Here is a 24,945-nt window from a genome sequence, read left to right as displayed (position 1 = left end):
GGAATTTTCTATTTTCTTCTCAGGAACCCCAAACAGATTCAATGAAAGGAAGAAAAACAGCCTAAAAGCTGTCTTTTTTTTCATTTATTCCCCCCCCCCCGTAAAAATACCTCTACCCTCTTCTGACGAGACCCTCCCCAGCAACCCCCAACCCAAAGAATTGAGTGAACTGATGGATTTGCTCCTCTCTATAGGATTAATAGTCCGTATTTCCTCCTGGAAGGCCTCCGGGGTGACCTGTCACTGCTCCGGGCCACAGGCACAAAAACGGGGGGTGTCRCCCTGCCCCGGAGCCGCTCTCGGCTTCTCCGACGGCAACCAGCCCCTCGAGCTTTGCAGACAAACTTCCYGGAAATATTTTCATGCATTTCCAGCAGCGTGTTAGTTCTTCCCCTACTGAAAACCACCACTATTTGTTCTTTTCACTGAAATAACTCTTAGTTAATCTGCATCCAGAGGTTTTGCATTTTTTTTCCTTTTAATTCTGTGGGCCACACAGGTCCAGACAAGGAAACGCTCCCGCCGTCCCCCCCGAGGGCACGAAGGCCCAACGCTTCCGCACGGAAGAATTCGAGGATGTGCAAAAAAAAAAAATAATAATAATAATAATAATAAATCACAGCCAACCGTGCTCTCAGCTTCCCCTTTGTCCCAAGCAACACTTTTCATTTTCAATGGAAAAATAAACCTGCGTTTGGTAAGTGCTAGTTTAACCTCCGCCGAGCCGCGTAGGAACGGCTAATGCGGCGAGGAAGTGGGAGGTGAGACAGCGCAATTTAATTCGCCCCAAATGAGCAGTAATTTAACGAAGCAACTGGCTTCCAGGGACTCTCYGCTTGGCACCATCTTGGATGCCCCATTTGGAGGCTTCGTGGTTACGGAGCCCATCCCCAGCGCGTCGCCCTGGCCCAGCTACGCTCCTGCCGCAGCCCCGTTCCTACGGCGCAGCAGCACGGCTCCAGCCCCATGGCAGCAGCACCGGGCTCGGGTTATCAGCGCCWGGATTACGAGCATGCAGTTGCCTTCCTAAAGATCCCCTCGAGCTCCTGCCAAAACTCTCATAGCTTCAATGGGGAAAGGATGAAGCATTAGCTTGCGCTCAGCTCTGCGCGGCACCGGCATCAACATCATTTAAGCATCCTTGCCCACCGCACACCAGAGGTCCTCAAGAACCTTCAGCAGGCGTACCCTGCGGAGACTTCCCGCGTCTTGAGAAGAACCCCTCTCTCCGACTGTTGCACACACACATACACACACACACGCACACACACACAGAGGCAAAGTCAACTCGGCAGCTGCACAACTGCGCTCAACTCCATACTTTGTGCCGAGTCAAGCATCGCTCCTTGATTGTAACCGCTTAAGGCACAGAACAGTATTAAGTGTAGCCCCCCTGGAGACACTGGCTGGTTTGTCAACTTCCTGCTACCTCCAGGAGGAGGGTTCCTTTCCCCTTCTCAATGGGGAACGTCCCCCCGACTCCATGGTCTGAGGATTATCTCCTCCAGCACGGCTGACGCCTGTGTCCGTTCCTCGGACAGCAGTCTGAGCGGTCGCCACTGAGCATCTTTCTCCTCCTCTGGTCCTGGGGAAGCTGTCAACATCACTGTCATGCTGGGGGCGACACATYCCATTTGCATCACTTTCCCATGGGATAAGTAACATGGCAAATGGGGAACCTCCCAGCACCCGCTGACAGCAAGGTTACTTCGTCTGAGGCTGGCACCTGCACAGATGGGGCGTCAGGGAGCTCCCTCRTTCTGAATTTCTGGCAGATGGTGGTGGCCACTATCTCCAGGTTCTGATGGTCCCAAGCGCAGCTTCGAAATCAAACACCACAGTGGCCATTGAGATGAAAACGAGGCAAGATGGGACCTGCGGGGCCACCACGAGGAACAGCCCAGGGCTGAGGTCTGATCTGCAGAGTGCAAAGGGCCATGGATCTGGTGGCCACCCCCTCCCACTGCCGTTTCCCCATCCCCGCTGCCAGGCAGTTAGAGCCCACAGTTGACAAAGGGATGTCTCAGCAGGTCTTCAGCCGTGGGCCTCCGCTTCTCCTCCACAAAGATCTGCTTGAGAAAGTTGCGGCAGGAGTTCGAGACGCCGTCGGGGAGCTGGGGGTTGGTCGGCTGCGTCGCAATTTTAAAAATAGCCGCCATGGCTTCAAACTCTGCCCATGGTGGCTTTTCCGTTAACATCTCCACCACAGTACAGGCCACGCTCCTGTAACGATGCCAAACATGCAGGGGGTAAGACAAATGGTCCGCTGCGCACCTGAACCACGGCGCATTTTGCTTTTGAAAGATAACTGACTTCAGGGCCCGAAGAACACTCCTGCCTGAAATGGACTTTGCCAGGTTGTGGGTAGCAACCCCCCATGAAAGATCAGTGCACGTCTCTGGTATGCAGACACCCCCCCGAAGCTCATGGTTCAGACAAGCCCTCTGCACAGAGCKCTCTGCTCGCATTTGCAAGAGTAAACTGCTACAGCTGGTTGCTTTTCTGCCTATATTAACTGTTAAGCTTTTCTTTTCTTCTTTTAAAAAAAATCCAAACTCTGTGCACACGCTTTATCCTGGTTTCCTAAGGGTAGAGCCCTACCTGATCCCAGCTGGTAACCCCTTAACATCTGAGCTCACAGGCCTATATTGGACAAGTCTGACAGATATTACGCTTGGCTGGGAACACGAGAGAACTCGGATCAGAGTCTCCCTTGAAGGGAAGGCCAGACAACAGTACAGACACCACAGTTTGAGTAATATCACATAGTTCCCCAAGCAGCAGAGCCAGAATGAAAGCAGTTCGCTTTCAGATGTTCTTCCAGCATTATCTCCCACGTGCGTCAGAGAAGCAGCATATCAGATCTGAGGCAGGGAAGAGCCTGAAGGGTTTCCCTGTGCTTGGTGAGGAGTCCTGGTTTCAGCAGGGACCCTCTTGGCAACCTCTCTTTGCAGTGCTGCTAAAAACATGAACCTGCTTCCCTCCTGTCAGCTCGAGCAGGGGGTTCCAGGCCACCTGCCAAGGACTTCTCAGGCTTCACCTACCTAGTAGGATGCTGAGAGGGACAAGTTTTWGTTGACCCTCAAGGGAACTTGGACACTCAAGGAAAAGCACTTTGAGAAGACAGTACTATTCCCATTTATTAAGAGGATTACGAGAGTTCTCAGCTCTTCTGGGCTCCAGTTGACATCCACCACAGATCAAAATGCTCACAAGCAGCCGCTTATTTTGGATGTCTTCATGTCTGAGCCACATGCAAATATCCAGCAGCAGATTTTGAGAGCCTGCCAAGATCCCACTGAGACTCAGAGCCAGATTTAACGAATCCCCAAAATTAGCACCAYCAAAACTCAACAGCTCGTTTGGCAAACTGTATCAACCTGCCTTCCAGAATTAAACAGAAGCTATGAGGTTGAACTGCTTATGGTCCTTGTACGTCGTAAGGCCTCCCAAAAGCAATCTGTGATTCTAAGTGTTCCCATTTGGAGGCATTTGTTTAAGACAAATTCCCTCTGGATATCTGCATAGGTGATCCTAACATTCAGCTCTCATTTCTATCTTTGCACTGCTCTGCYTTCAAAACGCTAGCTGTACTTGTTGCTCCCATTACAACTTCCCAAAGGCATCACTGATTATAAGCARTAGTGGTGGGGATTTTGTTCCTTACCACACATCAGCTTTCCTTCCATAGCCTTCTCCACTGATAACCTCTGGGCTCATCCAGTATGGCGTTCCAGTGACAGATTTAATCCCAGTGCCAGACATGCAGATGGTCTGGATGCGCTTGCTGGCTCCAAAATCTCCCAGTTTCACATTTCCAGCAGAATCTCTCAAAATATTGGCACCTAAGGGTGAAAGACCCAAAAAAAAAAAAAAAAAAAAAAAAAAAAACACCCAAGAGATGAAGCAACCTGATCCAAAATGGCCAACGCAGGAAGGGCTCATGTGAGGAGCTGGGCACTGCCGGAGCTCAAAGCACCTTGCTGAGCTGGATTCAATGTCACTTGACAACCCTCTCTCCAAAGTCTGCCACTCTCTGGGAGGGCTGACTCCCAGCAGGATATCCCTCCTGGATAATCTCACTCAGCAGGTTTCCCAAAGGTACGCCCTGAACAGGAGGTGAGCAATGATCCTCCCCATGCACGGGGAGATAAATAGAGCCTCAGTGCCTCTGACCTTCAGTGCCTTAATTCTTAGGCTATACCAGAACTTTAGAAGTGTAGAGATCTGATGTCTATACGCACAGTTAATGATAATCCTTGTTAASAGTCCTTAAATATGGACATCTCAAGCAGGAATAAATACATGGGGGGGTGGTTCTTGTTTTTTTTCAGCTGCTTATTCAAGATTCTCATAGCTCAAGCAACTTGTTGAAGGCAAGAAGCAAAACCAAGGCAAAAATACCTTAACTTTTGGATGCCAGCACTGTATTCTGCACCCAGGATTTCATGTGGGGAAGAGAGAGGACTAACAAATCGAAGTAAGCAGGAAGGCTCCCTGCATTAGCTACTCACCTTTAATGTCCCTGTGGACAATCATATTGCTGTGTAAGTAGAAGACTCCCTGCAGGATCTGCCTGGTGTATTTCCGGGTGACGTTCTCGGTCAGAGCACCATACGCTTTTAGCTGGTCCTTTATTGAACCCTGTTTCAAACAACCAACATGCACCAACTGTAAGGACCAGTAGAGCTAGCTACATCATTGCACACTGACTTTGTAAACTTTCCTGGCTGTTATCGCCAACCTTGAGAAAAAAGCTCTGCTGAAGAAATGACAAAATAAACTCCACTAGGTGCTGAACCGAGCAAGGATTTGTCCCTCATGTTACCAGATGCCAGCAGAGAAAGATGTAGGGTCTCCGATGGACATGAGCACTACCCTCTTCCAATAGCACAGATCATTTTCCCCCTCTAGTGGCTGGACCTTACACCAATGGCTAATGGAGAAGGACCAAACTGATGAGGGGCTACCATCAAAGGTAAGAGGGATCTTCAGGCCTGAGCTGATGGTTCAGTCTTCTATGAAGCCTTTCCCTCAGCAGATGAGGCAAGGCCAACTTCCTACAGTGAGGATTATTGACTGCTTTGAGGTGGGCAGCCWCATGGTGGACAAGATCAACCCCACATAGGACTGCTTTCCAGATACCCCAGAATGGACATGGAGCAGGTACCTTTGAATTCTGACCCAGGCATGCAGGCTTCTAAAGGTTTGATTTTATTGATCAGAGAGGGAACAAAGCAGTAGTGCATACATCTATACTCTGCAAGAGGCTGCCCACCTTGTTTTTAGCTGTGTTTTCTGGCCACTTGGAAACAGATGTTCCTGACYACATCAGAGTTGGTTCTTCACAGGGAAGAATGTAGGCAGATTTGGGTTTCAACCAGAGAGGTCAGGCACTCAGCTCCACCYCTAGCATTCAGGTTGGTTGAAAAGCACAGGGGAAACTCATCTTGTTTCTGCCTGTTCTGAGGCTGATCCCAGATTTGCCAGAGCTCTTCTGGGGAGCAGTGTGTCCCACTGTTCAAGTAACTCACTCAGACTGTCCTGGCTTTTTCACATCCACCCATCTTTGCTATTGCTCTCTCCCAGCTACTATTTTGCCCTTCTTCCTGTCTTTTGAGGCTGATGTTGATCTTTTTGACAGGCCTCCCCTTTCCCTTTCATAGCACTGCTAGAGTAATCTGGGATTCTCTGAAATTACACTCATGCAACTTGAATAAGTATGTTCCAACCCTGCACCCTGCAAGCACTCTGATCCTGGCTGCCCTCACCTGACACGATAATCAAGAAGGGGCAAACAGGACCTTTCAAGTAGACTATTCCCTTTTCCCAGCACAAATTCTAAAAAAATAGGGGGAATGGGGCAGGGAATAAAAAGACTGTCAGCTATTTAATGGGGTTAGTTATAAGAATGTCAGGTTAATCTAAGCTTGGCTCTGGGAAGATTTTGCCTAACAAGCTGTGTTAAATAAGAAGCCTGGCGAGACCCAATATTTCAGAGCTACTGCCATCACTTCCACTGCCATTAAGACACTGAAGCCTTGAGCTGCTTTTGTGAAATGAACCATTGTTGTGGCATGAAAGTCAATCTGTATTTGGTCAGAGCTCTAGTTTATCACAAGAAAAACAAACATTCAACTTCCAGTCTTGCTGGACACTGCCCCAGCATCAAATGTTAGCTTCCTGGCTGCTAACAAACATCAGCAGTTGTAGAATAAGCAGCAAAAGAACCACTGAAACTCCCTGGGCTTATAGTTTGGGGTCCATGCTTCATGATTATACTGCAAGGCCTGAACGTTGAGATGTTGGCCCACAAGGACAGAGAAGACAGTGCTTGGATGGCATTCAACCATGTGGAAATCCACCTGATTACTCATGTGGAAGATGTGTTAGCAGAACTTCTAATACATTTACTAATGACTACAATTATTTATGACCAGATGACTTAATAGTCCCTTCTGACCTTAAAAATCTCTGTATAAACAAGGGTTTATTCTCCCACAGTCTAGGGAATGAATCCAGCTGGACAGGCTGGACTTAGGAGAACAGATCCTCCAGCAATATAAATAGAGCTGTGCTGGTTTATACCGACTAATGTGTTTGTCTAGATGGCTGATATAACTTGTATGCTTGCAAAKGGAGAAAAATCTGTGTGTGTTCTTCAGCCCTTGATTGGACTCTTAAAGTTTCTTGATCTTCCTTTCCTCCCCCCSCCCCCAAGGAATATTTCATCCTATATCAAAGTCACACAACGATGCAACCTCTCCATGATAGAATAATGCTACTGACAGAAGGTTCCATCCTAAACAGAAGACTCGCAACTAACACTGATTTTAACATACATGTGCTGAAAGCCATAAATAATTGGTGACAGCTGTGGGTGGACAGCTGTTCTATTAACTTTTCCTGGAGGGATTTGTAATAAATACTTATGGACGGGCTCAAGACATAGTGTTTGGAGCCAGATCTGGATCAGGTCCCACATTCACCAAGTTCAGATTCCAGACTGTGAACACACCCTGCTCTGAGATTCAAACTCCAACCTGCGTTCAAGGTTTTTGATTTGACCCACTGCACGTTGAAGGGCTTGACCGTGACATCTGACTCACAACCTAAGCTTTCCTAAGCCCTAGGGATGTTGAGATCCACTGTTTTGATTTTGCTTATCAGATAACAGAGCAGCTCAGCTGTAGAGACAAACTTCAGATCCAAACTTCACCAAACTCCTGAGCAGTCTGAATGTATTTCTCTAGCTCAGGACAATCTTTAGCAGGAACTGCACTTACCCCTGGCATGTATTCGACAAAAATAGACAGCTTCCTCTCCTCAGGGTCCCGCAAGCATCCATAGTACTGCACTATCCTGTCATGCCGGAGAGTCTTCAGCAGCTGAATCTCACATTCTAAGGCATTTACCTCCTGCAACAAAACAGAAAAGCTCCATGGGCAAACAGGTACCCCACCAGAACAGAAATACTACCCCAATATTGTTCAGTGCTAAACACTCTTTTTACAGCACTTGTAAATAGGATATCAGCCACTTAAGGCTCAGAAATGAAGAACACTGTCCTGAGGAACGAATAAGGAGAGAGAGAGAGAGAGAGAGAGAGAGAGAGAGAGAGAGAGAGACACAAGGGCTTGGCTTTGAGATAAATTTACTTATTTAATTATGCTTGAGGTAGTTTTCTGGAAAGGTGTGAAAGACGTGTGAATGAAGGCACCAACAAAGCTAATGCAGCTCCCAGAGCCAAGAGCAAGAAGAAGGTGAATGAAGCAAGAAGCCTAAAACTAAAGAAAGAGCAGACAGACCTGCAAGGGATGAGATCCGAGACACGGAGTGGGCCAACATGGCCAAGGTACTGGGAAGGGAGGTAAAGAAATCACCAGAGCATGCCGCCCAGCATCAGTCTGCCAATCGTGAGCAATCACGAAGCACTGGGAACCACTCCACATCGAGGAGGAAAACACAAGGCACCCTGTCTCCCGAGTATTGCCTTGTGGCAGAGAGACGTGCTTCTCAACCCCTCCTGCACCCCACAATGCGCTCGCTACAAAAGGTGGTCCTGTCCTCATACTCACTTTACTTGTCTCTTGACTGTCTGGGTCAAAAGGCACCTGCTTCACCGACAGCTCCCGGCCAGTGTCAGCATCATAGCAGAGATAAACTTCCCCAAAAGCTCCTCTTCCAAGCAGTTTTCCCAGCCTCCAGTTCACAGGTGCCTGTAGAGCTACAGGAGAGACAAGAGTTGAAAAGAGTGCAGTACAGTGACAGCAGGGACTGTCTGACCTTACAGAGTGCACATCACACCTGTAATGATATCACCTTTCTTTAGAGTCTTTCCTTCAGAAACTTCTTCATTAGGTAACATGGGACCTCTTCTCTCCCCAGCTATAATGGTGGTTAGCAGGATAGAGCACAGCTGAGCTGCAGCCCCTCCAGGAAACAGCAGTTTTACCTCACTAGGTTAAAATTCCTCACGGAACCAGCCAGAATGCACCAATTTCTGTAAAGTGGGCAGTCTTGCAGTAGCAACCTGCAACACCACCCTTGGGTGCTGGGGTGACAGCAACATAGGGCAAAGAACAGGAAACTGATCTGTTCCCACATTTCAAGTCACCTGGAAGCTTCCACTGCGAGCGTAAAAGGAGTTCAACAAGCAAACACTTTGYTGAAGTTCAATACCTTATAAACACCAGCTGTGGCCATATGCACGCCTAACTCAAGGCCAAGGTAAGGTAGTGTGTGTTTTATATTACAACTTCCTCACTGAAATGCAAGCTGCTGTAGCATGCCTCTTGCTGGGGACAGAATTGGGGTACAGTCAAAGACTCTTGCCACAGCTCAGCTGCTGCTCAGTAACTCAGTAATTCACGGTAACTCAGTTTTGTGTTGAGGTCCAGACATACTGAGACCTCAGAYAGGTGCATGCTTTGATTCACTTACAGTTCCTAGCTTTAGTAGGGGAGGTGCTGAAGACYTGCAGGCCTTTTTCACAATTGTTCCACCATTTGGGTCTGTACTCGTCGTACTGCAGGGTGCTGAGCTTGCTGTCCCCGTTAAAGCTCTTGGTTCGGCTAGAAGGGACAAGTTGAAACAGGTTCTCCTGCGGGAAATAACTCCTGGGGAAAGTTCTTCGGCCTGTGTGAGAAGCGGAGAGTTACAGCAAGAACGCACACGGTAGCTTGTATCTGCCTATCACCATCCTCTCACATGGCTGCCCAGATGCAGTGGTGCACCTCTACAAACTAAACAGAACAAGTTTAATGAAACTGAAGCAAAGCCCTGTGAACATTTTAAATTCAATTTAAAAGCTGTTAACAGCAGGTAGGACTATATTTAATACAGAATGTTTCCAGAGGGGTTTGTAAYAGTTTAATTTAATTAGGTTTCTGTTTGCTTTTAATCACAATTAAACTCTGAACAGACAGAGATTTACACTGCACATTATCCCTGGCATCCTCTAAGACCACAACACAAATGACCACACAAGCAGTGCCAGATTGCATGACTACTACTTGCACAGATTTGTGTCAGTAAAAGATGAAGTTCAATCTAGAAGTTCAATCAACATGCTGTTTGCATGCCCTCGGTATTTTTCTTTCCAAGGGAATTTGATCCCTATTCAGTTTTGCTTCCCACCACTTGCAGTATTGCATAGTGAAAGAAGCTAGCAGTAATGAGGCGATGGAGTAGTCCCTGAAGCTCAGAGCTCATCAGCTTAAAACAGAGACAATGTGAACAGACACCACTACTCTGATTTGCCAGGGGATTTCTGATAGTTTTGCAAGAAGCCCGCTGTAAAAGACACAAACCAGCATCCTCAAAAGCAAGCAACYGAGGTGAGGAAGAAGGTTGACTGCCAAAGTAGGGCAGTTACCATGCTGCCAAGGATGAGAAAGAGCAGAGCTTCAAGGCCTCCCAGAAGATACAGAATAGGCAAGCAAATCCCACATGACTTTGTTCTTAACGCTTTATTGGAGATGTCTTCTTCCCAAGTCTCTCCAGTCCCAGCACTGTTGCAAGCCAACCCTGTGCTGTGATCCTGGTACCACACCTCCCTCCCCAACTATCCTTCATCTTCTTACCATCGCTGTAGTCCTTGCGACTTTGGGAGAGGTGGTATTGCCGAGGGAAGGTCCCACCTTTCCCAAACCTCTCACAGAACGGGATGTCGAAGTCTGACAAGAGGGAAGAAGAGATGCATTTCTTAGATCAACTCAGTACTAGATGCCCAGAGCATTTCTTAYGGGAAAGCGTTCTGCTCTTCAGGTTGAATTACAGAGAAGAACGAGGTAACAAACTGTTCATTTGCACAGTGAGGCATTTGCCAAGGCTTGCTCTGAAATCTATCCACAGCCACCCGCTGCTAATAGAAAAAAAAGGGCCAGATGCTCTAATCTTGGCCCCCCCTAAAGCCGACAGAGGTTTAACCACTGGCATTATGGGCTCTGGCCCATTATAAGGCTGGGGATTAACACAGACCATTTCTGGTTTCCAAAACTGAGTGCTGAACATCTTATTTCCATGTAGAAATACAAAAGTTAGTATAGAAACAGAACGGCCAGGCCCAAATCTAGTCCAAAATCTCTACTCAGGTAGCAGCTATTTCCAAGGAAATGCAAAAATCCAATGCTTGGCTGACATGGAACAATCTCTCACATCCTTCTCAAACGTGACTCTTGATCTCAAAAAAGCTGGAGATTGATTTAAACCCCTAGCGCCCTGAACATCTACAATTATTTTGATTAAGGAGCACCACAGTASGATTACATAGGAGATTATATAAGAGACATGGATGGATAGATACAAGATAAATATACATTTCGAAAAAGAAACAAAACTAGAAGCACAGGAAGCCATCACTGGTAGCACTGAACAACTTGAGATTAAAATATCTGTCATTTCCCCCCATCTTTCACCTCTTGTTTTTCCTCCGTCCAAGTCTAATGACACAGCCCATTCTGAGCGTTTGTTTGTCTTAGCCTGGGGCCAGCAGCCGCTCCTTGGAGACTGCGCCTGGCCTCGGCCGCGCTTCGGCACGATTTCCCCATTACACCAGCACACCAGAGGAGTGCATAATGGCTGAAATATGGTCAGCGAGAAAAGCAACAGCGACAGGTCAAGAGGCTCACGGCGAGCCATATGCGAGCAACGATGCCAAGAGGCATTTTAAGGTGAAATGCCTGTCTGACCACCAAGGACGTATTAAAACTTCAGCGACATGGCCTGACTGCAGCTTCAGCGCTATAGTTCAATCTAGAAATTCTGCCTCTGGCCAGAAATGGGTTATCATGCTACAGGCTGACTGCCATTTGTTCATTTTTAATAGCAGAAGTCATTATAATAGTACAGAATTTCCATGACTTAACCAGCTGGATGTTTATATGTGATTAARCAGTAACCTATGATCCCTGAGAGTTACCAACACACTTTCCCTGTCAGCATGTGCWGTGTTACTAAGTCTGTCTCTTATTAATGCAAATGGAGGAGGTTTCATTCCCTGGAGAGTTTGGGACTCAGATTTTGCAATGCAGGAAGTCAGGGCCCTGAAACTGCCACCCACTGGAACCTTACTGGAAATAAAAGGTGATGCCACGGAGCTGTTTCTCAGCGTCTTGCAATTACTTCCAGACAAATGCAAGAGCAAGGCCTGTTCAACACCTTCACCAGCACAGAGCCCATCTCTGATTTTTCAACAGCTTCGTGCACTTGCATCCGTTCCTTCAGGGCACTTGCTGCCAATCTGGACTGCTGTTGGCATAAGCTGAATCCAGAATCAGGCCCCGAGGTACTCAAGTGCTATTACTACTGCATCAAGAGCCAACAAGGTTTAAGCGAGGACTGAGAGAGACAAGCTCGTGTCTGAGCCTCTGGTCCTTCGATTTTGCAGACTATTCACGTTTGATCACTGCCAGGCCATTTGTGAAGCATAACCTAAGTAATGCAGCTGGTTTGCTTGCTAGTTTTTAGTTACCTTTCATACAGTACCATCTCTCTAATAGCTTTTATCAGTCACTTTACTGCCTGCTTTCTGCACTTTTAAGTGAATCCAAACCTCCAAGAGTGCTTACCCATGCATTCGAGACTGTCTTTGGGATGGCTCTTCCTTCCAGGAACAGGAGTGAAGGGAGGGCTACAAAGAAGAAAAGACAAGAGTCACTTTATTACACCCAAAAGGCTGTGGAACGAGTTAGGAAGCAATTACATGCAGAGCTAAAAACAGTCACTAGGCTGAAGCAATGTGGCCAAAGACTGCATCTTAGCACCTAAGCATGAGAAGACGTAGGAGGATGGCTGCAGATTCCTCTCTTCCCTGAATATCCAGTGTTACAATTTTCTGTGAAAATTGCTTAGTTCCTGCGGATATCCACACTGGGAGCCCTTCAGCCACGCTTGATTCACCCAGTTCGTCCTTCTCTGCAACGTCGTCCGCCAGCCCCTTCAMCCTGGAGGGTCCATACGCCACGAGGCACACACGGCTTCCCAGCACACCAAGAGGGAGCGAGCTCAGTGCTGCAAGGCTGGTTCGCTCTGAACCACAGTGAGAGGCTGATAAAGGGATCTCAGAGACTCAAATTTCATTTAGCCTCTGTAAGGGACAGCAGGGCAATCGGTTTGCTCTTTTGCTCTGTGCCTTAATTTCCCTTTCAGTAAAACGGACATTGGKGTAGAAATTCTTTGTAAAGCGCTCTGAAGCCTACTAGTGTCACAGTTAATCATGACTTATTTGCTATGAGGAAATCTATTGTGTTATTTCTTAACAGTGCCTAGCGCCTTCCTCTGCTCACTTGAGGCAAACGTCATCTCAAGCAGTTGGCAACAACATCTCAGCTACATCTTGGCAAAAATAGTCATACTTATTCCGTTGAACCTACTCCTACCTACCTACCTATTCCTGCCTTGGAAGAAGCTAGCCCTCTTCTTCGTGCCTTTTTCAGCTCTCCACATCCCACGACTGCACAAAGCTGCTTGGTTTTTTGTGTGTGAAYTAGCTATGCTACCCACTTTCAAAAATGCCTAGCATTTGCCTCTTTTTTCTTAATAAAGTATTATAATCGGGCTGTGCTGCTCCTCACATTGCTACTCCTAGCAAAGTCTATGCAAAACTGAAGTTGAGCCATAGAGGCTAGGAGCAAAAGGAATCCAGCTTCAATATTTCCATAACAACGAGCAAATACATCACAGGAAATTATTAAAATCCACAGAAAGGAAACGGACCTTGACACTGAGACAGATCAAAGTGCACAGAGCTGCAAACCCGAAGTCTGCCACACAATCAAATCAATGCAGCCTTGGTGCTACGTGGCAAAAGCAGCACGAGAAAGAAAAACTTTGACGTGGGTTTAAAAAAAGCAATTGCTTCCCAAAAGGACACTGCATCTCACGCGCAGATTACCATGCACAGCAGCAAACATAGAGCCACGGCGCACGTGAGAGCTTGGACCTAACCCACCGCACTAACTATTGAACCGCCGTCTGCTTCAGTACAACGTGTCCTAGTTACTTCCTGCCGAGAAGCTAAACTTAGTTGCTGATCGTCTGGTGGCCTTAGCACCTCGACTGCTGCAGCTGGGACCGCTGGCAATGCCTGGGGGCTGCTGGATTTGCAAGCGGTCAGTGGAGGGCAGGCAGCAAGCCCGCACGGGGGGCTAAGGGAGTATTGATGTGGTGGCTGCAGGAAGCCAGAGGAGTAGCAGGTGACCTGGCAGATTCAGAAAGCCTAGAGACAGACAACGGCAGGCTGCTCTGCAGACCCCTAAGCACGTTGTCCAGCTCAGACCACTGCAATACAAACCACGCTGTGGCTCGCTTTTCCGTGCTAGCCTCTACTTCTTGACACGCAAAATAAATTCATTTTGTGCAGGTGCATCTTAATCCTAGCAGGACCCTCAGGGGATGCAACTGCTCTCCCACTGCGCACGAGAGACTGCGCGCTTCTGCTCCGGACATGGCACCACGACCAACTCACCTGTCCACAGGCCTGTCCAGCGACTGGCAGCTCCCGGACAGCGACTCGTCAGGGCTGATGAAAGCTTCGAGCATCTGAGAGGGAAAAATAGGGGAAAACGATAAAACAACGTGCTGAAATTCTTCAGGCTCCAGTACTGACAGTCCCAGTGCTGCTCCGTTAGAGAGCATCTGTGCAGATCAGTGCGGCTMCACTGAAGCAGACTGATTTACACCAGCCGATGTCTAACAGGAGAGTTTTTCCTCCCAGAGAAACTTGCATTAATGAAGCCCTCTCCGGATTATTATCCTTCCTTATTGTTCCTTACTAGCAGGGAAAGTGAGGCCAAGCTAATTAGCACCCTGATGTTCAGAGCATGCTGAGAAATCAGCGAGATTCAAATCGCTCAAAGTATTTGGGGCAGAGGGGGAAGAAAAAAGAAAAAACAAAATCACAGATCAGCACACAAAGGCTTACTGGATACTCTGTGCCGCAGCCAGGATCAGCGCCCTGGGCTCCCTTAACACCAACCTTCCCCTGCGTCGATAAGCGCAGCATCGCCGGGGCTTTTGGCCGGAGGAACCGGCTTGGCTCTCACCAGTTCGGTGAGTCAAAAGCTGCATTTGTGTCGCTTCCTGGACGAGACACTGTGCTCGCCAGGGTTGTTTATAGCTGGCTAGTAACAACGGAGCCGGCGTATCGAGCGGCGAACCTTCGGGCTAGGCACGCGCCCGGCCCGCCCGCCGAGCCCTGCGGCGCCTGCGCGGGAAGGCCGAGCAGCGAGGGTTAAACACCACGCGGAGGCACCCTCCGCCGGCTCCGGCGCCCAAGCCGTCCCTCCTTCCCCGGATACGGGAACGGCCTCCCTTTCCCTGTGCCGTTCCCGCGTAAGACCTATTTATCTGGTTGTCATAACAGCTTGGACTGTTTTGGTGGGCCAGTCCCGTTTGGAAAGCGTGATTTTTCTCCGCAGTTTTTACCCCAAAGCCTGAGGCTTCAAAGTGCATCAGCCAAGCAGGAGCACGACCCCCGTTAGACCCCCGCTCCCCACCTTTGCCAGCTGTGCCACAGCCCAGGGGGCCTCTCCCTGCAGTTAACRTAATGCTGGAACGGACTTGTCCTTCCCCAAAAGCACAGAAAGGGGGGGCAAAACTGGGAATATGAGCACAGTCCGTATTCCAATTCTGTCCATCTACCAAGCTGGTCTCAAGCAGCATTCCCTAAAAAGCAGCAAGCACCAGGTTACAGGTGACTTTGGACCAGGCACATACAAAAGCCGTAGCCCAAGGACATTTTGAGGGCAAAATCCCTATGGGGAAAAGCACGGCTATTCAATCAGGGAAAAAACCCAAATAACAAGAAACAGTTTTTCTTACATTCAACTCGCCAGTACACACATCCACCTCCGTGGAGGAGGGCAATGGGCCCCCCACAGCGTAATGCTGGGGAGAAGAGAGGAGAGCAGCTGGGAAACGTCATCGGGAAAGAGCTCAGTGCCCAGCTAGAGCTAACGTAGCTCCGTCGGTGGCCAGTGGACTCAGCACCGACTTACACCCAAGGGGGGTTTCATGTGGGCCCTCCCCCTGCACGTACACACACTTCGTCTTAATCCTACTAAACATGTTTGGAAGTCATGTAAAAACAACAGAGAGCAGCTTTTGGCTACGAGGAGCACGAGATACATCTGCACGCTGACGCTGCCAAGACTCACTCGGAGCGACTTCTTATTTTATTAATGGCTGCATAATAAACCGTTAAAAACACAACTTTGCCATGGAAACACTGGCAGGGGCCGCACACAACACCAGAGCTGGTGGGTGCGATCCGAGCGTAGGAAACACTCCCCGGGCAGGATCCTCGGGGGCCGCTGCCACAAGGCCACTCGCATGAGCTTGGGGCTCCTCCGCGTCCCTCCGGCAAGCAGCGCATCCCGGCTCCGTCCTCCCAAGAGCGCTGCGAAAGCCAGTCCTGCRCCCAGCGAGCCCTCCTGACTTCGCACGAGCCCGGGGTACCGCCTGCGTCGAGCCCTCYGGAGCTAGAGCTCGAGCAGAGACGCAAACGGAGAGGGAGGCGCGAGYGGTTTCCCTTCCGCTCCCCCGACACCGGAGACTCCCCCCCGCCGGGGCGGCTCGAGGGGGAGGTATTCCTCGTTGCTGTGCTTAAGAACAAGCTGCTCTTTTATTACTGAGCGACTGTGATCTGCAAACTGTTTACTACGAAAGAAAAAAAAAAAAAAGAAGGGGGAGAGGGGAAGGAGAGATGGACAAAACCCGCAGAGAGAGAGGCTACAAACAGGGCCAAGTGCTGTAAGCAGAGCTCAGGCAGGATCGGAGCAGCGGGAGCGGCGAGAGGCGCTGCCACGCGTCGCGGGGCTGTTGCAATCGCAGGCAGTCGGCTGCTGACGCGCTCCCTCGCGCTCCCTGGGATCCGGGGAGGCTGCGGCCACGCGGGTCCAGCGGCCGGCCCGCGCCGCCGGGGCCGCGCTCCTCCGGCGCCGCCCGAGAGGCCCGAGCGTGCTGCGATCAGYGCCGGCGGCGGCTCTGAGCGCTCTCGGGGCCCTCTGCCTCTCCCAGGCACCCGTCCCCGGGAAAGGGCGGCCTGAGCAGCTCGCTGGGGATCTAGTGGGCRCTCACAGCACAGCCCCCCGCGTGCCGGGCGCTGCGCCGGTTTAGCCCGCGCACGTGCTGGCCCCACTTACGTTCTGATCCATGGTCTCGGGGATGAACTCGCCCTCGCTGTTGATGCTGGTGTAGGATCCCTGGCGGGCGATCTGCTGCTGCTCTTCAGGAACGCTGCCCGGGGGTGGAGAGCTCCGGCCAGTGTGCAGAGAGCCTAGGACACAGGCAAAGGCGCAGGTCAAGGATGGGAGAAACTGCCACCACGTCCTTCCAGGAACACTGTTCCAGGGACCAAAAACCTCCTGGAGATGCAGCTCGGTTTGAACTTGGGTGGAAGGGAATAGAGGAGCTAGAGCTATGATGACAACAGGGGATGTTGTCATCACGGATGACATGGATCATCACACCATGGATGACAACAGGGACATCCTACAAAGCTTTTGCAACCTGGACACTTCGTTTCTCTGCAGGGTCACACAACATCTAGCTTTCAACCTACTCTGGACCCTAAGAGCTTTGCACCATGTCTAGGGAGCCTGCTGAGGCCAGAAAGAAAAGGACTCTAGAATTTTGTCATAATACAACCAGGCAAACTCAAAGCAAAACCCAAACTCCAAACCCACCTCCCCTCTCTGACCTCTGGGCATTTCCTCCCTGGATCATGTCACCTCCTTGTTCAGCAACATGGGAAACAGCCTTGCTGTGCAACATTGCTTACACATTTCATATGCAGGCAGCAATTTTCACTGAAATAGCCACCTCCTCTCTTCCTTCCCTACGTGAAAATAAAAAGGAAGGAAAAAAAGCAGCCCTCAAGTCCAAGAACCAGAGAGAAGGAGATGACCTATGGGATCAGATCATCCCAGCTCCCTCCTCAGAGAGGGTGATGTCCTCTACTGGCAGCCCGGGAGGCTCTCCCGCTGCAGCCGGTAGAGCCTCCATGCCAGGCAGAGCCACCTGGAAACCCTGGGGCCATGCAATGCCCGGCGTGTCCCTCACCCCTTATTTGAGGAGCGGGGCTTCTACTTTGCACTCAGGAGAGAACTGCAATTTTGTGTCCCATCCCTCTCTATCCCCCTACTCCACCCGAACCGATTGCTTGTGCCGTTTTAGGATTTAGGGAGCACTGCCCTCACTTGGCCAGGACACACAGGCTTGGCTCCCCTCGTCCTTCTGCAGTCCCTTTGCTCTATCCCCGAGCTGTCATCACTCTGCTGCAAGGAATTGCTGACGGAGGTCTGTACCGCTCCGCGCTGGAGCAGTAACGGGCCAACGTTGTGCAACACAAGCCTTCACACAACATAACAAGTTTTCTTTAAAAAAAAAAAAACAAAAAACTTCTTTACAGAGCTGGAAAGGCACATGGAGATGAACTTCCCTACGCTCTTGACTGACTTTTCCTGCACTCTTGCAAACTCCTTGGTCTGCTATTATCATTTGGCACAGTATGTCCTGGGCTTGGCACGATATTCCAAGAGAAAGGTGCCAGGAAGGGGTCTACCCCGTCATGAAAAGTCAACACTGATCCTTCAACAAAACATTTCTGCCGCTATTCTGCATCACAGTTACCGCGCCACATTGATCTCTGGCATAACTCCATCAGCACGATCAGCAGCACAAACCTGTGAGTGCCCAGCTTCCGCTTGAACCGATGGGCATCAGAAGCTGCTACCGTTAACAGTGTCACACTAGCATTAAAGATGATTAAATCAGGCAGGCTGGATTTACACCAAACATACAGATATCTCTGTCCCACCATACATCTCCCTCCAGGCTCCTTGCTTGGATTTTAAAAATAAGAATCATACAGCTTTGAGTTACTTTTTTTCCTCTTCCTATTTGCTGCTTCACAGATTTCCTGCAGGACAAGAGCACAGTGGAAAAAGTCTAACCGAAGCAATGTCACGATCCAGGAGAGCGGCTCTCGAGTGCTGCAGCACTCGTGATGAACTGGCTTTCCACCAGCYCTAGAAACAAAACCAGTTGGGAAGTACAGCATCCTCTCTTGGAAGAGAAGTAAATAAATAAGTACGTTTAACCATTTAATGATTCAGGCACCCTGAGTAAATTGCTCATCGTTCCCTCATTTGTTTAGCAGATGCCAATCTAGAACGGCGCATGAAGACGTTAAAGGGGTCCCAGCTCTAAAAAGCAGCTAGATGGCTTGACGTGGTGCAGCCGCCGTGTCTTCACTCTGCTGAGCATCTGTCACTGCTACTCGTCTGCTTGTGCTGCGATCTCTCACTGCGATAACCCAAGCTTTTCCCAGGAAAAGCTTAGGCTCAGACTGTACAAAGCGCTGCCCCTGTCCTGTTCAGCTCTGGACCAGAATGTCAACTCCAGGTTGTTCAACGAGATTTCTCCAAAGTTTAAGGACTTTGCCTGTACAGCTGCTCCCAGTCACTCCGGTCAGTCRTGTCTGACCTTTCAGAATCGCGTTTCCTGCTAAAAGCTTAAAAAGGGCATAAGACACTAGCCATTTCCCAGCAGGCAGAGAAGTTAAAAACAGGCAGGTTTTTGCATGGCTGGAAGCTGCTGGATTGCATTAGATTCCTTTTCAGGCGGGCTGTTCAGGTGGACAAAGCCCCGGAGGCGTCGCAGCGAGCAATTCACGCCTACGGGAGCAGCGGCTGCTGCTTCACCTCCACATCCCCGCTCCCGGCCACGCCGGAGAGATTGAGGGAAGCCCTGGGAGCGCGGGAACAAAACTCCCAGGCCACCTTGGCACTGCCCGCAGCCCAAAACGGAATCTGGGGGCAACACAAGACATATCAGATGTTTTGATAATCCACCTTAATCCACCTAGAGACAGGCTCACAGGTACTGGCCAGAGCTCAGCAGCCCTGTTCGGGATCCCTGAACTCGGAGAAACTCTGCAGGCTGGCACCAGTCRAGCATCTGACCTCGACTACCCTTTGGACCAAGGTGCTTTGGGAAGAGATTCCTGCTCCACATTACATGCTATAATGTAAAGCCACACACTTGAGATGAGAGCACAGCATGTCCCGAGCGGGGTGAACCAGGCCAGCACRGAGACTCGCAGTCACTGCTGGCATCTGCTGGGGTCTTTCATGTTCCCGTCTGTTATTTTTATTTAAGCAGAGGCTTTCATGCAGGATGTGCAGAGTTTGCAGTGCTGCGTGTACAGCCAGCTCCCCAGTGCCACGCTTGGCTTGCCTCCGCCTCCGCCTYCCCAGGCTTCACCCTTTCCCCACCCCAGCGGATGCTGCCCAAAACTTCACCCACTGCTGCTGGGACATCAAGCAAGGGTCTCCAGGGAGGTGCGAAGCCCCTAACAAGCCGCCCACACTCACAGCTGCGGCAACAGAGGACTTCAGCCCCAGGTTCAGCCCTCGCAGTGCCGAGCCAGGGACACGGCGCGAAGAGGCGCTGCTCTGCTGAGCCCTGCGGAGACTCGGGGTTCAGGACACATTGGCACAAGCAGCAGAGAAGGAAGCTTCTCACCACGGAGCAGCGGCTGCCCTGCAGCAGCGCGAGCACGCGGACCAAATCTCCCTCCATTTCTGCTTTTGCAGTGGAAGCCCTGCAAGTTCGCCCGTTCTCTCTGTGCCTTTGCATCCGCGGTTCTCAGACTCACTTCGCCAGCAAGATGCCAGCAAAGCCTGTCCCCAGAAGTCTCTCCATCTAGTGTCCTCCTTTTGGGGCCACCACGCTCCCCTCTGGGCTTGAACAGAGCCTGGGGCTCAGACACATGGTGCCACCACTCAGCTATTCAGCTTGCCATCGCAGAAAGAAGAAATAAGTAAATAAACAAAGCTTTTGGCTTTGAAGTACTCTTTCTGGAATAGGGTTCTTGAATATTCTGGGGACGATGTTGTGAAATGTGTATGTCCTCAAAGTAAATAACAACCACCCTCAGTTAGCAGAAAATGTAGAACCCCAAAAGCTTTTAGCTAAAGTTCTCTGGCACTCAGCTGAATGTTTTCAGATCCTGGTCATCAAGAGACTGGAACATTTTCCACTTCCAAAGAAAAAAAAGAAAAGAAATGAGGGGGAGCAGCTTTCCACTAAAAATGTTTGTGAAAAAAATATATATAAATATATATATATTTTGACTTTGCTAAGGTTTTTCAAGGACAGAGTGAAGAAGTTTTCTGTCCAGCAGACACAAAAATAGCCAGTTCTTCCCCAGAACATCTACCGTCCAATCTGCTCGTGCCAACAACATACAGTTTTATTATTTTTTGCTCCCACTAACATGGCAAAGTCAGCAGAAAAACATGAGACACCTCAGAACCACTGAGAACGTGACCCTGAACCACCTTTTTGATCAAGTCACTTCAAATCTCCTGATAAATCAGGTTTGAGAAAAGCTGAACTGAGTTAAGATCCTCACTTGATAGTAATCACTTYGATGACATCAAAAGCAAACACTGAAATATTTTGCAATTGCAAGAAAAAATAGTTTCTCCTACTGAAATCCCAGTCTCTTAGGCTGCCTTTTGACTCTTCACCAAGTTTAGTAAAATCCTGCATCCCAGAAACACAGCACAGGATCATCTCTGTCCATTTAAGGCTTGACTTCCAGTTTTATACCCCATCTGAAATGCTGCCTACTAGATTACCCAGTTCTGACTTAGAATGGTAAAAAAAAAAAAGAAGAAAAATAAACAAACCTGCTGGATTGCGAGCACCTAAGCAGGGCTGYAACACCTTCGTACAGACGCCTGCTAACTCCAGACAGAAGTCTGGTTAGCATACAGAGGGTTTGTTGCCACCTCTATTGCAAACCAAGAGCAAGATCTGCGGTCCGTGAAGCAAAATTAGAGGGATATCTGCAGCACGGACTAGTTACCTTTGCTACCTACATCATAGCAGGGCACCGAGGACAGTTTTTCGTGTGTGTTTGCAATCAGCAAGCAGTCGCTRCAGCAGACCTGCCTGCAACACCTGGTGCTGCCCAGTCCTCCTGTTAGGTTACGCACCAGTGACAGCTCCTAGTGCCATGGCTCTTTACTGGCTTATATTAACAGCTTAACAAGTGGCCAATAAATAAATAAATAAGCAGCAGAGACACTATTTTGCTCAAGCACAGTTTCTGCTGAGACTGTGCCTTACCACGTGTTTGTGCATGCATTTTATTCAGAATCATCTAGTGACTCTGGGTAAAATCAAGAATTGTGTGAACTAGAAAGAAGAAGAAAAAAATATATATATGTATAAAAAATAGGAAAAGATATCCCTGGCACATCCAAATAGTGTGACCAAAGAGCTCTTGTAGACATACCACCTGCTCCCTGACTTCAGCAGGAGCTGAGGATGCCTGTCCCAAGGGCAGAATCAGAYCTACTCTTGAAAAATGTTTCCTATATATCATTGCCTGAGAGGCAACAAACTGCAGCCTGCTTTATCAAGGCAGCACAGCCTATGAGACATAAATTGCAAAAACTTTAGAGATAAATATTCTTTGTTGTTTTGTTGGAGAAAAGAGATTGGAAGTGCTTATTGCCAGATAAACAGGGAGCATCTTTGGAGGATGAAGTATATCTTTATGTAGACTTGTATAGGAGGGCCCTGCTTTATTCAAGACCTCTGATGGTGTCATTTCTACACTTCTCAAATAAAGAGAAGAAAATGATAGGGCTCTGCAGAAATTACCCTATAACCAGCTCCCACAGGTGTAGCAGAGAACATTCAGTGTAAATCAAAATGATTAAGCCTGCTTAGACGTTGTCCTATGAGTTATACTCCTGCTACACAGTCCTAAGGACTGCTTCACTGGCTCCGTACATGGCACGCTGTTCTCTAAGATCCAACAAGGTTCTTCACACAAAAGGTCCTACAAACATGGGTTATCAAGAGTACCTACCAGGCAACAACAYAGGCACAGAAAACCAAAGTAAAGGCCACACAAGGCTAACGCATGCCAGTCYCCATTGGGCTGCAAGAAGACAAGGCGTTGGCCAGCATGGCTTTGGAGAGAGCAGGTCCTCACTCTTGACTATGATGAAATTCAGCAGCACCGAGTTTATCACAGGCTGTTATTACTATGTTCCCCCCCCCATGCTATACCTCAGATTCCCTGCCCTCCCTTAGCTTTCATGCCAACTTTCCACTCATCGCAATTGTATCCAACCTGTGCAGCTTGCAGAGGTTCTTCCACAGGCAGAGAGACAAGCAGTAATTGAGCTGAGCTCCTGGTGGGAGACATCAGGGTGGCAGTCCAAACAGGACAGCTAAGGGGATTGTGGAGGAATAGAGAAAGGAGATAGTGGTCCAGTTTAACAGCACAACATACTCCGCAAAGCGCTGCGTTTCACTGACCTGTGGAATACTTCCGCGTCCTCTCGGAGTCTTTGTACAAGGATCCCATGATATCGCCCATGGATCTGGAGATCCTCATTTCATGCTGTTTACTGTTGTTTGGCTGCAGGAGCTGGGAATCAGATAAAGGGGATGATCAAACTCTGCCAGAGGCCAAGGCCAAGGCCAAAGCCAAACACACCATGGAAAACCCCATATTTGGCTCCCCAATTTGACTGTACTCCCAAAAAGCAAACAACAAAAAGTTGTATGTAGAATCTATGGTAATCTAAAACAATTCATAAACAATTCATCTCTATTATTAAAATGTTCTAATAATGTAAAAAATGAGTCCCAGTTGACAGTGATAAAACACAGATATTTGACATAAAAGACTTCTTGGCTATAGCTGCACTGCATTATTTTCAGGCAGGCAAGAGGGATTGATCCCTGCTCTGAATCCAGGTTTGCTACCACAAAACCAKAGTCCATCTTCTGCACTCCCTAGACTTCAGCAGCAGCAGCTGTATTTATAATCCTAAGCACTGTACAGGTTCTACAATACTGCAGATGTAGGATCAGACCCTGCTAGGGAAGACAGGCAAGGGGGAAAGTAAAAGAGAGTCATGTGTGCAGATAACAACAACACTGGTTGCAGCCAAGACTTACTAAGATAATACACTACCACATACTATGGTTTTGTGATAATTTTATATATGATCCCCAGAACCACATATCCTTAAATGGAGGAGTACGGTTACATGCTTCACACGGAGCTGGGTCTGCCCTCAAAGGTATGCATGAATCCACCTGGCTGCCCTGCCCTTAATATCTGATGTGTAATACTGCAATGTKCCTGCAGTTGCTGGTGTAGATTGCCCCATTTCTGCTCAGGACTTCTGAAGCTCCAACTGACTGCTTAGTCTTCCTTGAGGCCTCTGGGCCCTGCACTTTTGAGAGCTTCTCAAAGAATGCACAGACATCTCAGGAGCTAGGAGCATCAGTGGCTGCATTAGGAAAAACACTGTGCATTTCAAAACTCTCAGTCTCCCTCTCTGTACTTCTAGGAAATGAAAGAAAAAGTGTTGCAACATCTGCAAATCCTCTGCTTTATAGKCTGCGCTTGGGGCAGCACGACATGTGCTTTGGCAAGACGCTCTGTGCACGCGAGGTCAAGCTAACAGGCTTAACTGCAAAACCACGGAGCTCAAGGAAAAAAAAAAGAACAAGACAGTTCTGCAGGAGACCAAAGGATTCTCCAGTTTGCTCTTCCTCGCCGTTAGAGTTTCAGCACCAGAAGGAAGCAGCAGCCCCCATGCTGCTGCCTTGCGCAGCAAGGGCCAGTACAGACATCCTGTATGTGGACACAGCTACAGAGGAAGGGTTCCAGCATCCCGCAGCAGAAAGCACAGGGGGTTCCCTTGAGGTTTTACTTTGTTTCAGTACCCACACAGTATTTATCCCCTCCCAGGTTGCAGGAGGAGCTAGCRGGAGCTGAACAGCCGCTCGCCTCTGGGCTGCAGATGCGGAAGGGCTGAAGAGCAGAGGACAATTACATGCCAGCCAAGCCAGGGCAGGGCGGACCCCCCTCAGGACCAGCTCACCCCCAGCTCCGCACTGTCAGGGTGCTTGTTTCCACTTCTTGACACAACAACAACGCATCTCGCTCTGGATATAAAAGAATAGAGGAGGTGACCGACTCACATTCGCTCTCTTTGGAGCGCTCACAAGGATCCGCAGGCTCTTCAGGGAAGGGCTTAGCTCCAAGTGTTCCATCGCTTTGTCCAAATCTTCCTGGGATTTCAGTGGGATCAGGAGCTGGAAGGGATTGAACAAACACCAGTGCAGGGCAGTGTCACACATCGGATAAACAGAGGAAGCCAGACCTTCACAGCGAGCAATGCGGGGACCAGGAGACAAGCAGGGGAGATGAGAATGTGGACAGAAAGCAGAACGCCCGTGCTGTCCAGCCTGTGGAGCTGTAATGTTGTCTTCCAAGTCCTCCACTACCAAGGAAGACACGAAACCACAACAAAACATGTTTGCAAGGGGAGCACTTAAAGGTCACATCACCAGTTCAGCTAGCGGACAGAGAAGAGGCCTGAGACCAATTCT

The 24,945-nt window shown here is 49.1% G+C and overlaps 1 protein-coding gene across 2 annotated transcripts in view; it reads right to left on the bottom strand.

Moving 5' to 3' along the window:
• Positions 1 to 142: 142 nt before the first annotated feature.
• Positions 143 to 24,945, bottom strand: part of LOC146589309 (mitogen-activated protein kinase kinase kinase 3-like) — a 73,372-nt gene continuing 48,569 nt past the window's right edge. For both annotated transcript variants that reach the window (XM_085316474.1, XM_085316475.1), the window contains exons 6-17: positions 24,535 to 24,648; positions 22,852 to 22,963; positions 16,647 to 16,780; positions 13,970 to 14,043; positions 12,072 to 12,133; positions 10,086 to 10,178; positions 8,944 to 9,138; positions 8,079 to 8,227; positions 7,287 to 7,418; positions 4,515 to 4,644; positions 3,668 to 3,845; positions 143 to 2,223 (exon numbers count right to left, since the gene is read on the bottom strand). In XM_085316474.1, coding sequence (XP_085172600.1) covers positions 1,995 to 2,223; positions 3,668 to 3,845; positions 4,515 to 4,644; positions 7,287 to 7,418; positions 8,079 to 8,227; positions 8,944 to 9,138; positions 10,086 to 10,178; positions 12,072 to 12,133; positions 13,970 to 14,043; positions 16,647 to 16,780; positions 22,852 to 22,963; positions 24,535 to 24,648 — 1,602 coding nt within the window. In that variant the 3' untranslated portion in view covers positions 143 to 1,994. The remainder of the gene's footprint in view (positions 2,224 to 3,667; positions 3,846 to 4,514; positions 4,645 to 7,286; positions 7,419 to 8,078; positions 8,228 to 8,943; positions 9,139 to 10,085; positions 10,179 to 12,071; positions 12,134 to 13,969; positions 14,044 to 16,646; positions 16,781 to 22,851; positions 22,964 to 24,534; positions 24,649 to 24,945) is intronic.

The sequence above is a fragment of the Rhea americana genome, unplaced genomic scaffold (genome assembly GCF_003343005.1).
Source record: "Rhea americana isolate MKP2758 unplaced genomic scaffold, rheAme1 scaffold_47, whole genome shotgun sequence".
Lineage (NCBI taxonomy): Eukaryota > Metazoa > Chordata > Aves > Rheiformes > Rheidae > Rhea > Rhea americana.
The sequence above is the reverse complement of the archived record's forward strand: the minus strand, read 5'-3'. Positions and strand labels throughout refer to the sequence as shown.